This window comes from Acanthisitta chloris, unplaced genomic scaffold (assembly GCF_000695815.1).
Source record: "Acanthisitta chloris isolate BGI_N310 unplaced genomic scaffold, ASM69581v1 scaffold27936, whole genome shotgun sequence".
Lineage (NCBI taxonomy): Eukaryota > Metazoa > Chordata > Aves > Passeriformes > Acanthisittidae > Acanthisitta > Acanthisitta chloris.
The window spans coordinates 20,913-35,080 of record NW_008679135.1 but is presented as its reverse complement, the minus strand read 5'-3'; the positions used below and the strand labels follow the sequence as shown (position 1 = coordinate 35,080).

Sequence of the window (14,168 nt, the reverse complement as noted above, 5' to 3'; positions counted from 1 at the left end):
ATGTACATCAGATAATAGCCATATTCTGTTCCATTCATTCCTTTAAAAAGTGACCTGAGGTGTTGAAACATCTTAAAAAACCACAGTAGTTGTACCAGCTAAGCTAAAGACAAATCTGGTCCATTTTCCATTTGGTAGTGGCCAGTAACAGAGGTCTGGAGGGAGAAACATAAGTAAAAGCAATTGTATTTGGGGCCTGTCCCTGAGCAGTCACTTGGCCCCAGACATGGCTCTGGCTTGGTTATGAGGAGGTACCATGACATTTTCTTTCCCTGAGCTTGTCCAGTCACTTTCTAAAGGACTAGTCATCTTCTGACCACCTGGCCTTGGTAAAAGATCCACTGAAATTAGCTCAGATTGTGTTTGCTTTTGCTGAGCACATGGACAGTAACCATTGGGTCTGAAATGTTTCTGTGTATTTGGCATCTGTGTCGTGGGTTTGTGTCCTGGTAAAGATGCAGTTCTGTCAGAAGCTCTTTTTCTGAGAGGCAGATGAGTAAGTTACTCTAGAGCTTGAGAATACCTTTTCTTACCCATTACTTTGAAGAGAGGCTACTTAAAAAAATTATTTATCTCTTTTATGGGTATTTTATGGATCATAAAAATTGAATCTGACCAAGAGAGACAAAGGGTTTGTCTACAGGTTTTCAACTCAATTTAAGCACAGTGCTTTTCAAGACAGAGTGCACTCTAACCCCATTAACAAAAAGAAGAAAGAAAGGAGTGAATGACACTGTCTTCACAACTGAGTTTTGTTGCCATATGTTATGTGGTCAGATAGATCAGGGGTCAGGAATGGTGAAACTTCATTTGGCTCTGTCTGTGCAGCAACCACTCCAGCCTCATATCACATTTCTCAGACTCTGCTTCTTGAGGCTTGAAGCTGAAGTTTATAGATTTTTGGACCTGCATAACATGCATGATGTCCCCATGTGCTGGCTGTGAAGACCATGCTCAAAGCAGCCATACTGTGACCACCAAATAACTAAAAGCAGGTAATGGTTGGAGAGTTAGTGTGCTTGATTTGCCACATTTGGCTCAGAAGTTGTAAGTAAGAAGTTCAGTCCATACTTGGCTGCAGAATGTACATCAGCTTCCCCCAGCAGGAGCCTGCAGGTCAGCCTGTGCCTGTGTGCAGCAGCATGCACACGTCCAGGTGTGTTTAGCAGGTCTGAACATGCACTGAAAACATAGATGATTGAAAAAAACCAAAAGTGTTCCCCTTCCTGTGTGAAGGGTACACAGAACTGCTGCAGGTCTGGTATGCAAGGGAGAGAAAGCCTCAAGGTGTAAAAGATGCTGGTTCCTTTTTGGGTTTTCTTGTCTTGCTCTCTGCATTATGAGCTCTTGACTATGTCTGATCTCATTACAGATAAATGCACCTCTGTTCATTACCATTTGCCATATAAATGGCAAATATATGATGGGATCACCTGGAATGACCTTTCCATGATGGAGGAAATTGAAGAGGCCTACTGTGACCCAAAAAACAGCAGGTATAGTGATTATGGACTCCTTGCTTGGAGTAGTGTGAGTGAGCCCTTGCTGAAAAAACGTTTTCTTCCTAAAGATGTCTGACTTCTATTACTTCTGATTACTGAGCCTCTCAGAATCTGGGATCATGTACAGATGAGAATTTTTCCTTTTAAAAAGAAGAGTGCACAAAAATGCTCCAGTCTTTTGTCTTCTAAAAATAACAAAACTATCTTGCATTTAAAACTCTGTACAGGGTAAAAAGTGAGTGAAATACAGTGTTTAGAATATTAGAATTTCCCATAACAAATCATAATTTACTTACAGTAATTAAGTTGGGCCCTTAACAGCATTTCAGAGCTGGTCCTTCTCTGGCTATTTCTTTCCTACTACAGCTAGTATCTGTAATATTATTAATATAATAATATCTATCATGTGCCTAGAGAAATTTTATGAAATGGCCTTTGTGTAAGCAGCCCATCTTTTTTAAATTTTTTCTTTCTCTTTTAATCAAGTGCATTTTCCCTGTAATTGTTTTTTGAAAAGCCCCCCTGTAAGCCACCTGGATTCATAGGGGACCCCAAGACTGGCTTCATAAAATGATATAGTCATTTTGGCCCATGCCTCTTAAGGGAGGAATTGATTCTGGTTTGCAGCTTGCTGGATGGTGCAGATCACAAGCAAGATTCCCAAGAGGAGGCTGCTTTCAAAGTCTTCCTGCCTGGGGGTTCACTTTTCAAGCCTCCCAGGAGTAAGGCCCTGAGTGTCTCCAGTGATGACTGCAATTTGAAGAACTCACAGCTGTGATTGCATCCCTTGTAACCACAGAAAAAGAACAAAGTTGATAAGCTGCAGGTGTTTGCTGGCAAATTCAGTCACATGCTTACCAAATTCTGGTTTTGTACTGAGAAAACCTGTAACTGCTTGCTTGTGGCAGAAGTACCTTTTGCCAGGCTGTGCATGTAGCCCCACACTGTCTGTAAAGCTGCCAGTGACTGAGATGGCACTTGGTGTATCACAGGTCACAGTTTGGTTCTGGAGCTTGGAAATGTTATTCAGAGATGCCACGTGCTGTGGGAAACACTCTGATTTCAGGACTAATTAAATTCAGTCACATATTAAGGAAAATTTCACCACCAGCTTAAACTGGGGATTAGAGAATAAAATACATCCTGCTGACTATAATAAACCTGAATTTGCCCTTACAGCCTAGCAGATAAGAACATTGATTTCCAGACAATGACCTGCTCTTCTTCTCCCATCCGACGCCTCTGCACTCCATCATCAGTCACAAAACCCACACTCTCATTGACCACGCAGTGGATTTGGTATTGGAAGAATGACCAAGGCCAGTGGACTGAATATGGAGAGCAGGTGAGTTCACATCCTGCGCTTTGAATCACTTCTGCAGGAGTGTGTGGAGCCTCTCCCCCCACCAAAACCCCCTTTACTTAGCAGGATTAATTAAGTGAATCCTTGTGCTGGGTAAGGCAGTGAAGCTACAGATGTTCATAACAGATGTGATAAAATGCTGACAGACTGGATGGAGTTGTCCGTGGCTTCTACAGAGATTTAACATGTATACACTGCCTTTATGATATATTGCCTCTTAAATTATTCAGGAAGCAGTTGCCACTCTTCTAAGCATTGCCCTGCTGCCTTGGACAAGGGTTGCTTTGTTCTCTCTGATCAACACACTCTTTTTCCTTGGATGGCCAAGTTCTCTGATGAGAAAGTAATCTATCTGAAAAATGAAGGAAAATAAATAAATGAGGAACCTCACCTTCCTCCAAGGCATGGTGATGAGTTTTCCTCATCTGATTTACAGTATAGCTGCACAAATGGGAGGACACAAAGGTGATCCAGGCACATGGAAAAGGATGCAGGGAAAGATGTTTGAGATAGTGCAGTTAGTAAGGGGTCTCAGCCTTGAGGAGTAACATTGAGAGGCATCCCAGCTCCAGGAGAGATCAGTGCTGTGCAGCCCTCTCCTTAGCAGGGAGAGCTCAGAGAGCCCACTCAGGCTATCATATTGGTGGAATAAAGTGGTTGTTGAATTGCATGCAAAGTGAAAGATAAGCATGAGACTCCTTAAACCCACAACTTTTTGTTCCTTGACAAATTAGTCTTAAAAGAACCACCTGCTATTCATCTGTTAATTACATGATTAGTGTTTGTTTCCAAGCTTCTATGCATCAATGCTCACCATGTTGTCTTGTTCCTTTGCGGATCTTGAGAGAACAAGTTGGAACTAGAAAAAGGTAATGGCCTAGGCCTTTACTTCCTTTGGAGCCTGAAGTAAACTAACACTAGTTTGGTAGGGAGGCAAGTGCATCCATCACACCTGGATGGCAACTGAGCCCACACAGCTGCTTGCTCCCTCTCCTGCCATGGGACTGGGGAGAGAATTGGAAGGGTAAAGTGAGAAAAATTGGTGGGATGAGATAAAGACAGTTTCATAGGGAAAACAGAAGTGCATGCACAAGCAAAGCAAACCAAGGGATTCACTCCCCTCTTCCCATGGGCAGGCAGGTGCTCAGCCATCCCAGGAAGGCCAGGCTCCATCACGTCTCAGTGACTTGGCAAGACAAACACCATCACTCCCAATGTCCCTCCTTCCTTCTTCTCCCCCAGCTCTACGTGCTGGAATGACACCACATGGTCTGGGATGTCCCTGGGGTCAGCTGTCCCAGCCGTGTCCCCTCCCAACCCCTCGTGCCCCCAGCCCCTTGCTGGGGGGTGGGTGAGGAGCAGAAAAGGCCTTGGCTCTGTGCAGTCCCTGCTGAGCAAGAACTAAAACATCCCTGTGGTATCAACACTGTTCTGCACAAATCCAAGCACAGCCCCTACCAGCTACTGTGACAAAATTTGACTACTCCAGCCCAGTACAACTTGTTACAGGAATTTAACTGGGATGCATGTGTGTCTGTCATTACTAACTCTGTGTGTGTATGTTATGAATGTTGAGTACTCACAGTTTTGGGCACCATAGTTCTGGGTAGATTCCTTTGCATGCCACTTATTGTCTCATTTTCTCCTCTCCCCAAGCTAGTTATCCAGGGTTTAGTGCTGACTGTAATACTCCTCCTTTTGTCTCTTTTTTTGTTATCTTTCCCCCACAAAGGGAGAAGGGGACAGTGTGAACTCGCCGTCTTCTGCTGTCATTGAGAATTTGTATCAAGCAGATCCAGATGCCACCATACCTTTCCAGGCTGGCTGTTATCATTACAACATCAATTTTAAAGGTACTCATTTTAAAAGTTCTCATTTACAACTGTGCAGTGCTTTACAAAGACTGAACTTGCAAACTCTTCCAGCTTTTAGAAGCTATGACTTCTTTTCCTAACACTACCAGTTTCACTTATTGGAAGGGGAAGAGAAGTAGTGATGGCCCAGAGGAAATTCCTTGCAAAAGTAACCTCCCTTATTTCTTGACACTCTCCAGACTCACATCTGACCACAAATAAAAAGATTTGTAGTCTTCACATAAAGTCATAGTAAACCTTAAGTAAAGCAAGTCAATTCTGTGGATGGTAAAAAATAAAAATAAGCATCTTTGTGCTGCTGGAGCAACATTTAAAGAGCATGAATGGCTTGAGAGAGCAAGAACGATAGGTACAGATTGAATCCAGTTACAAGAAGGACAAGAAGCTTACACACTATTCTTCAGCAGGTAGAATTGACAATGAATATACACTTTTCATTTAAGAGTGACTGTCCTTAATTAATGACCCCATCTTGTAGACTTATTCATGACTTTTGTTTTCTGCTCTTTTTCTCCTCAAGAAATGACCCAGACAAACATTGCTTTTAAAACTCGAAGACAGGTCTGCAGGCGACCAAAATTTGTGTCTTCTGAAGATGTGCAGAAGATTAAGAAAGGGTAAATGATATTCCTTGGGTTGTTGTTTTTTCATATTTCAGAGGTAATTATAAGGCAGTAATTGTGCAAAGACCACAGCTGCTGCTAGAGGAAGCATATCCATGTGACTGAACAGAAACTATATCACAAGCTGCAGGCTTGGTGCATCACCTGGTGTCTGGGGTACATGGTACTCTAGGTGATGTGATACATGCAACCTGGAGGTTACAGGGAACACCCACAACTGTTGCTTTAAAAAGCAAGTGCAAGAGGCTTGTGATGGTTGAATGGCAGCATGCAAGGCCCAGCTTACAGACTGAGGCCATTTCCCAGTTTCTTGTGTTTATTTTTAATAAAGGAATTGGCCAGAATTGCCAGTTGGAATATTCAGAGCAGTACTAGAATTACTAACACTTCATTTTGTGTCTGTTTGCAAACAGCCAGAAGCATTCTTCTATTGCAAATCAAGCCTGCCCCAGCCACTGGGATCCATCTGCACTGCCTGATGTGGGATACAAGGTATCTCCCCCCCTCTTTTTCCCTCCCCACCCTTGTAATTCTGATGCATAACTGAACCAACTGTAACTGCACGGATGCTGAAAAGGGACAGGAGTGATTTCTTGGGTGGGTGTGCTGAAGATCTAGTTGATCTCCCAAGAGCTCCTGAAAAAGAAGCCAAATTTCCGTGAACTTTGTTTGCATTTTAGGCAGTTGTCTACATGCAAAACCAAACTTGCCAAATTCAAGACAAAAAGATTTGCTGTTAAAGATTAAAACCTGGCTTACTTTGCTGCCTCAGGGGACCACTTAAGCAAAGGGCTTTTATGAAGTGTGTATTTCTTCACTAGAAGCTGGACTGAGACCAAACCCTGCAGGCCATTAAAGAGCCATCCAGTAATACTGTCCTGGCTGTTGGTAGATAAAGTTTGGATTGGAAATCTAGGAAAAGAAATCTCTATATGCTCTTTCAAGTCCTCCAGTACTGTCACATACATCACAGATCTGAGCATAGACCTTGGCCTCAAGGAATGGCAGAAATGAAGAGCTACAGCAATAAAATCAAAACCCGTTTGCGGTGATCTCTTCAATGTAAACAAACCCAACCCCCATCAGTCCAAAGTCTATGTTCCTATGTGGTCTACCAAGACCAAAATGCATAGGTGGTTTTAGATTACTATGTCCAGGAGTCCTTCTGGAAGAGCAGCACATTTTGTGGAAGTACTGCAGGGTGCTAGAAAGAAGGCTTTTTTGTGTTACACTTGTCCTTTTGTGTAGTGGTTTTTGGCCCTGCTTAATGACCAGGAGCATAAGATCTTGTTGGCTGTGTCACAGAATCTTGTATGATGCTACTTAAGTCGTATTGGCACAGATATCTTGGAGGTTAAGGAACACCAGTGTCTGGCCTTTTGTGTCGGTGTCACGGATGAAGTGGTGCACTTCTCTCTCATAAGAGAGAAGCAGCACTATGTTATCTGTATAAAACTGAGATTTAACAAAGTTTGATAGTAAAAGTGAGTGGTTTAACAAGATTCAAAGGCAAAGTACAATTGATTCTTTACTGCATAGATGACAAGGTCAGACAGAACTGTGAAGGAGACCCTCCTGTTGAGTCACGACTTTCAGGAAGGACACCCTTGCTTTTCTAAACTCCTTTCTCTGTGGAGTTTCAGTGCAGCTGGAGCCAGGCTTAGTCCCACACTTAGCCAAGGGTTTAGGTCTAAAGGATTATATGTACACAACCAACCCTGCCTATCACAGCTAAGATTTCAAAGTTCAGCATGCTATTAATCTTATATTAACTCTTACAAGAATTTCTTATGGCAAGCAATCTCTCAGCCTCAAGGAGTACCCTGGAGAGGTGTCCCTACTCAAGGGGAGATCCTGACATGCAGCCTGCTGCCACGCAGGAGAGCTCAGCAGGCTGTGTACTGTTCTAATACAGTCAAACACTGATGGAAATCACTGTCAGGGCAGTGATTCTTTCTCTGCCTCAGGAACTTGCTCCTTGATAATGGGATAGCAAATGCTTGCACTCACTAAGGTTTTCCTTTTCAGGCCTGAAGCTGAAAAACACTGAAGAAGTTGTGTAGTTACGGCATGTCAGCCTACAATAGCTCTGATCCTTTACTAGCAGTGGATGCATCCTTGGCAAATAAGGACAATCCCAGAAACTTTTCATGGAAAAGAGAACAGGCTTTGTTGCCTGGAGGCCATCATATGATAAATCAATAGAAGTACTTTTCTTACAGGGTTAGGCCTTGTGCCACATGGCTGACCCTCTGTTTTACCTGGAAAGCTTACAGTTCCTCAGGAAAGGATGCAGCACAGCAAAAGCACATTTGTAGTTTAAGTAGGCATTGTTTATGTATAAATAAAATTTGCAGATGACACCAAGCTGAGTGGTGTGGTGACACTCCTTAAGGGCAGACAGGATGGCATCTAGAGGGACCTGGACAAGCTTGAGAAGTGGTACCATGGGAATCTTATGAGGATGGACAAGACCAAGTGCTGCTGCTGCACCTGGGCTGGGACAACCCCTAGTATTAATCCAGGCTGGGGATGAACAGATTGAGAGCAGCCCTAGGGAGAGGGACTTGGGCGTGCTGGTGGGTGAGGGGCTGGACATGAGCTGCAACATACACTGGCAGCCCAGATACCAACTGTGTCCTGGGCTGCATCCAAAGCAGTGTGGGCAGCAGGTGAGGGAGGGGATTCTGCCCCTCTGCTGCACGTTGGTGAGACCCACCTGGAGTGCTGCATCCAGCTCTGGGGTCCCCAACATCAGAAGGACATGGACCTGTTGAAGTGAGACCAGAGGAGGCCTTGAAGATGATTAGAGGGATGAAGCACCTCTCCTGTGAGCAAAGGCTGAGACAATTGGAATTGTTCAGCCTGGAGAAGAGAAGCTTCAGGGGTGACCTGTGCCCTTCCAGTACCTGAAGGGAGCCTACAAAGGAGCAAGACTATTTACAAGGGCCTGGAGTGACAGAACAAGGGGTAATGACTTAACATTGACAGAGAGTGGGTTTAGATTAGGTATTAGGAAGAAATTCTTCCCTGTGAGGATGGTGAGGCACTGGCACAGGTTGCCCAGAGAAGCTGTGGCTGCTCTGTCCCTAGCACTGTTCAAGGCCAGGCTGAGCAACCAACTAGTGGGAGGTGTCCCTGCCCATGGCTGGGGATTGGAACTAGACCTTCCAACCCAGATTCCTTCCAACCCAGGCCATTCTATGATTTGAAATAGAAGATGTCGTACTGAAATGTAGTGACATTATTTTCATGCTGTAGGTGACAGTGAACAGCTTGAGCTGTGGTGTCACAGATAATATTTGCCCATCCTGATTGCTTAATGTGTAGTGTTGTAAACAGCTTTGGAAAATGCTCCTGTATTGAGGCATGGGAAATGTTACTCAACCTTGTAAAAGCTTTTAAATAACCTAAGAGATACAGTTCTTTCCTGTGTAGCTGACTTTATTCTTAGTCGTTAGAAGACTTCCCTATGACTAGTCTCTTCATTAATAAGTACTTAATGCACAAGCTGGACGTGATGTCCAGAAAACCACTTCTTTATGTAGCTGTGAAATACAAGTCCTATTTTATGTTTTCTAAACTCTTAGCCTTCTAAAATGTGGAGCTTTTGCCTGGCAGGTTAAGATGCTGTTTCGTATTACTTTCTAGGATGGCCACAGCTTTCCTGCTTAAAACACAACTTTGGTCTCTGGGATGTTGGGCATTTCACTTCATGCTGAGTCCCCACTTGGCTTAGGCAGTGGTGAAGTGGAAAGGATGACCAGGTGACATCAGTTTGCCAGCATCATGCTTTTGCTGTTTGTGGAGATAAAAAATGTTTATTCTAGAAGGCAAAAGACATGGGTTACTTTCAAGAAAAAAATGGAAATTTTATGCATGACAGAAGCAAGCAGAAGAGCTCAAATCATGTGTGAATTATGTCCTGAATTAACTTCTCTTTGGGAAAAATGTACATTTCTTCATGGATTTTTAAACACAAAAAGTATGGATAAATAGACTTCGTTTCCTTCAAGAAAGGAGATGTATTTGCTTAAGTATGTATTTAGTGTCACATTTGTCTAGAAATGAAGCTTTTTTTTCTTAAGTCTGTATTGAAGTGCAGCTTTCCAACTTCTGACTTTGAAAGTTGCAGAGCTACGATACTGCGTGTGTGTTTTGCTTGTTTCATCTTTCACAGCTGAAGCTTCCATAAATGTCTGGTTACAAATGATACTGTTATCTAACCTCATTTGTTCTGAATTAACTTTAGATGTAAAACTCTATCTGGAATGATCAGTCAAGTTTTCTTTTTGCAATTTCTGCTTCACTGAGATTTAAAGTTTCAAGTGTGAACCCTGATGTTAGATGATAAACCTCAAACTGATGCTTTCAGCATCCTCCCTGGAGAGAGGTTATGTGTCCCTGCAGAGCAGGAGTGACATACTGCTTTACTTGTTATTTAATTATACACATAGTCACAATTTAAAACATTAACTTACCCTTCATGGGCACAGTTTGGGGACCCCTCTGAAAGTGCATCTGCTGTAATTAGGCTTCTGCATGTTATGAGCTAACTGAAGCTTCATATCTTCTTTTGCTTTGGTTCATATTTTATAGGCAGTGGTGATCAATAGTGGAACCCCTGAATACAACCAAATAAAGCAGCTGTTTCATCAAACTATGAGAGACTACAGCATCCTTAAAATACAGAGGATTCAGAATCCATCCCTCTGGAAGGTGTTTCAGTGGTTAGTATTTGTTTCCTCATCTTTATGGGGAGGGACTCTCCCAAGAACTGGGTGTTGTGTATCTGTTTCCCAGGAAAGATAGGAGGTTGCCACCCATGGTTTAACATGGCTGGTATTTCCTTCTTAGGAGCAGTTTCAGGAGTTAAATTGGTGTCTGAGGCCTTCCTATATGCCATGCTCCTGTGGAGAGGTTCCCTTTGCATGGCTCCTTGGGAGAGGGGAATAGGAGCATGGACAGAAGGACATGCATGACACAAAACTGGGATGAGGGTACCCCACAGGGATGTGGAATAGGTCTTGGGGATTGAGCAGTAACTGCTTGCAGCACACGTGCTCTGCTACAAATCTTTATCCATCAGAGTATATGAAATGCTAAAAGAGGTAAAGGTTGCTTGGGTTTTTTTGTTCCAGTCAGATTTATTTAAGGTACTTTTGCTGAATGAAGTCAGTGTTCACTGAGGAAGAATCCCTGTGTTTTAACATCCTGATCTCTGAGTTCTAGAGCTCCTTTCTGGTTTCCAACGTCTGTGTCAGTGATACTGAACTCCAGGTACTTAGGTCAAGCTAGACACCAACATATTTGAGCTGGGGCTCAACCAATGCTTAAGTTAATCTGGTAGAAGATTAAGCTGTTGCATAGAACAGTTGTCCAGTTTAAAACAAGAGTAAGTATTCAAGGACTGTATGGAATGGTAATGGCATAGAAAAAATAAGTGCTTTTGCCTGTGAAGTGACAGAACCCAGGAAGTCATCAGCTAATGATTTCATGAAACTTTCATCTAGCAAAAAAGTAAGACACTTCAAAACATGTAATAGTGCATACTTTCTGTCCTCCTCCAATGAGGTTATTAAGCTCAGCAGGCAGAATTTGACATGGCCAAGTCTGTAGGATCATAGAGTAGTTTGGGTTAGAAGAGACCTAAAAGTTTATCTAGTTCCAGTCCCCGCCATGGGAAGGAACAACTTTCCACTAGCCCAGGTTGCTCCAAGCCACATCCAACCTGGCCTTGAACACTTCCAGGGATGGGGCAACCACAGATTCTCTTGGCAGCCTGTGCCAGTGCCTCAGCACCCTCACAGTAAGTTCATTGGAACAAATTTCAGTCCATTGCTCTTAACTTTTCACTTAGGAATTTACAAGTTGGAAGGATTCTTCCATCTCCCTGCCTCTGCTTAATTTGTAGCTGATCACTCTCTCAAGAGTATTTCTGCCTTATCGACTTCAATAGCTCCTGAAAACCTGCAGGGTGCCTGGATGCTGTGGAATAGTGATGGAAAACACTAGTTGAACCTTTTGTTGTGATTCCTCTTTTGACTCTGGCCTAAGTCAGCAAGGTCTGCAGAGGTGAAAGCAGGCTCAGTACTCTCCTTCTGGCCCTGTCCCCTCAGCAGCACCGATGTCATCCAGGGGCAGCAGCTTAGGGTGTGTGGCATGAAGGACAAACTGCCGTTAGGTTTTAGCCACTGTGGAAGCACAGAGGCTCCATGGTTAGTGTCACCTCTGCTTCACTGAGAGTTTGGGGGTGAGAAGGGACAGGAGGCCTTAAGAGCAGAATGAGAGGACCCTAGAGAGGAGCACAAGGTTGGTACAGTGAGAACTGGAATAGTGTCAGTGTTTGCTTCCATTCACTGAGAAATGCCAGGATTACCTCACATTGCTGAGCAGTGGTATCAGTACAGTGCTTATGCTGCTAGCCTGTCTCACCTTCCAAGCTGAGAGAGGAGAAAGCAGGCTGGAAAACTCATCCAGCTGACATTTACATGGACATTACAAAGTTGTTTGATTTTTTTTCAAAAACCCTTTTCTCCTTCTTCCATGGCTCATACTCTTCTCTCCTGCATTTTTTTCAGGCAAAAAGAAAAGATGGAAAAGGAAAATGGAGGGAAGGAAGTGCAGGAAAAGCTCCTGTTCCATGGAACCAGAATCTCCTTCATGGAAGCCATCTGCGTCGAGAACTTTGACTGGAGGATTTGTGGAAAGAATGGATATAAGTATGGAATAGGTATGTAGGAAGTGACTCTCTCTGTTAAAGGTCTACTCAGACCCCATTGATGGTGGGGAAAGTTCTGAAGTCTTTAACTATAGAAGGTGAAAAAAAAAAGAGGTAGGAATTGATATTATGATTTTCATTCCTTCTGAAGATGGCCAGGATTTGCTTGTGTGGGGCTAAGTCTTCTCACAAGGTCTTTAAGAGTATTAATGTAGGGAGTTGCTGTAAATGGGATCTTCTGTAGGCTCAAGGTCATAATTTGAGCTTGCAAGAGAAATTAGTCTTTACAGCAAGGAGCAAGAAGGGTGTGCATTCCCCCAGTGTGATTGTGGAAGGTCCTCATGTTTTCTTGTTTGCTCCTCTCATCATATCACACACACCTGTAGTATTTTTATAGGAATTGCTTTCTTAAAAAATTTCCCCTAAAAAAGCAAATTCTGAATGGAAATTTATAGGCTGAAATCCTTTCACTTGCAAACATTTCTGTGGTGTTACATAAACCAAGTAAGAGGAGACCTGAAAGTTGGGCCAGATACCACCTGAAACCAAAGGGATGCTCAGTTTCCATTGTTGCTCTATATATACACTCCTGACAACCACGTTTTCATCTTGTTTTCTAGGAAGTTACTTTGCTAGAGATGCTTCCTATTCCCATGCGTACTGTCAGGCTGTGGGGAAAGAAAGCATGATGTTCCTGGCTCGTGTTTTGGTTGGACAGTATGTTAAAGGCAATGCAGCCTATGTTCGTCCTCCGGCAAAGTCTGTGGATGGGCTCTGGTTTTATGACAGCTGTGTGGATGATGAGTTAAATCCTTCTGTTTTTGTTGTCTTTGAAAAGTACCAGATTTACCCAGAGTATATAATAGAGTATAAAATGGATGAAAAAAAATGTGTTATCTCTTAAAGGGATTGTGGCTGTTTGTATCCTTCGTCTTGTTTTCCATATTGCAGGTGACTTGGTGACTTCTTTATTCATATTGTCCTTTTGTAATGTTAATCCAAATAATTTTTGCCTTGAGGAGAGATGGTAAAACAGATGTTACAGGTTGGAACCTCACACAGGTTGCCCAGGGAGGCTGTGGCTGCCCCAGCCCTGGCAGTGTTTCCAGGCTGGATGAGGCCTTAAGCAACCTGCTCTGGTGGGAGATGTCCCTGCCCAGGGCAGGGGTTGGGACTAGATGATCTGTACGGTCCATTGCAACCCCTAAAACTCTTATGATTCTATCATGATTCCATGCTACACTTGCTGGGACTAATTGCCTTGTCTTCTCCTCTTCTTCTCTTAAATGAAGCATAGATATTTGGATAACCATAGCAAGAAAATCAGAATCCTAGGATAGGAAACTGACTGTTATGACTTCTGTGGGCAAATAATTGTAAAAACATTGTCTTAAAAAGAGAGAGTGTTTGTCTTTGCAAACTGTTACGAGAAAAATCAACAACGTAGTTTTTAAGGAGGCTCTCAGGTTTTTAGTAGTCAGAGATTCTTTTCAGTGCAGAATTCAGCAGCTCTTGGTCCTCTCATCTGTCACAATTCTAAATCACTCAGTGTAGGTAAGAAAGACTTGAGTTCACTTTCAAAGCACTGTTTATGGATGCTGATACAAGCTTCAAGTTTAAAATGGTAAACAAACAAACAAAAAAAGAAAAAGCGTATTTCAAATCCATGTTCTAAACTCTCAAGTGGAATAGTTTCACCTGTACAATGGCAGATGGATCAGAAAGTTGTTGGATCAAATTTTTTGTAGAGATGTGCAGTAACTTGCTGTGACCTGTACAGAAGCAGAGCTCAACTGGAACTGTGAAAGCCACAACCTGTGAGTAAGCAGTACTAAAATGTGGTGCTTTGGCTGCAGCTCATGGCCATAAGTACACACAGGCTGTGCCACAACGAGCCAGGCTTTCCAGTGGATGTGATCATGTCATTTCTCATCGTGTTAGCAAATGCAATAGGATAGGAGAAACATCTTAAGCAGCATTGAGATTGTCTGTCCTATGTGTCTGCATTAACTTTCATTTTTCCATACACAGAACATGACTGGAAGAGACCAGTTATATTCTCTCAAGGCCAGTGGTCAAACTGCT

At 43.0% G+C, this 14,168-nt stretch overlaps 1 protein-coding gene across 1 annotated transcript in view; it reads left to right on the top strand.

Annotated features, from left to right (window-relative positions):
• Window positions 1-12,987, top strand: part of LOC103804573 (poly [ADP-ribose] polymerase 12-like) — a gene marked incomplete at its 5' end in the record, with an annotated part of 16,323 nt that extends 3,336 nt beyond the window's left edge. The window contains 8 exons of the mRNA XM_009077187.1: window positions 1,373-1,496; window positions 2,682-2,847; window positions 4,598-4,718; window positions 5,260-5,356; window positions 5,776-5,854; window positions 9,962-10,092; window positions 11,944-12,095; window positions 12,704-12,987. Coding sequence (XP_009075435.1) covers window positions 1,373-1,496; window positions 2,682-2,847; window positions 4,598-4,718; window positions 5,260-5,356; window positions 5,776-5,854; window positions 9,962-10,092; window positions 11,944-12,095; window positions 12,704-12,987 — 1,154 coding nt within the window. The remainder of the gene's footprint in view (window positions 1-1,372; window positions 1,497-2,681; window positions 2,848-4,597; window positions 4,719-5,259; window positions 5,357-5,775; window positions 5,855-9,961; window positions 10,093-11,943; window positions 12,096-12,703) is intronic.
• Window positions 12,988-14,168: the final 1,181 nt, after the last annotated feature.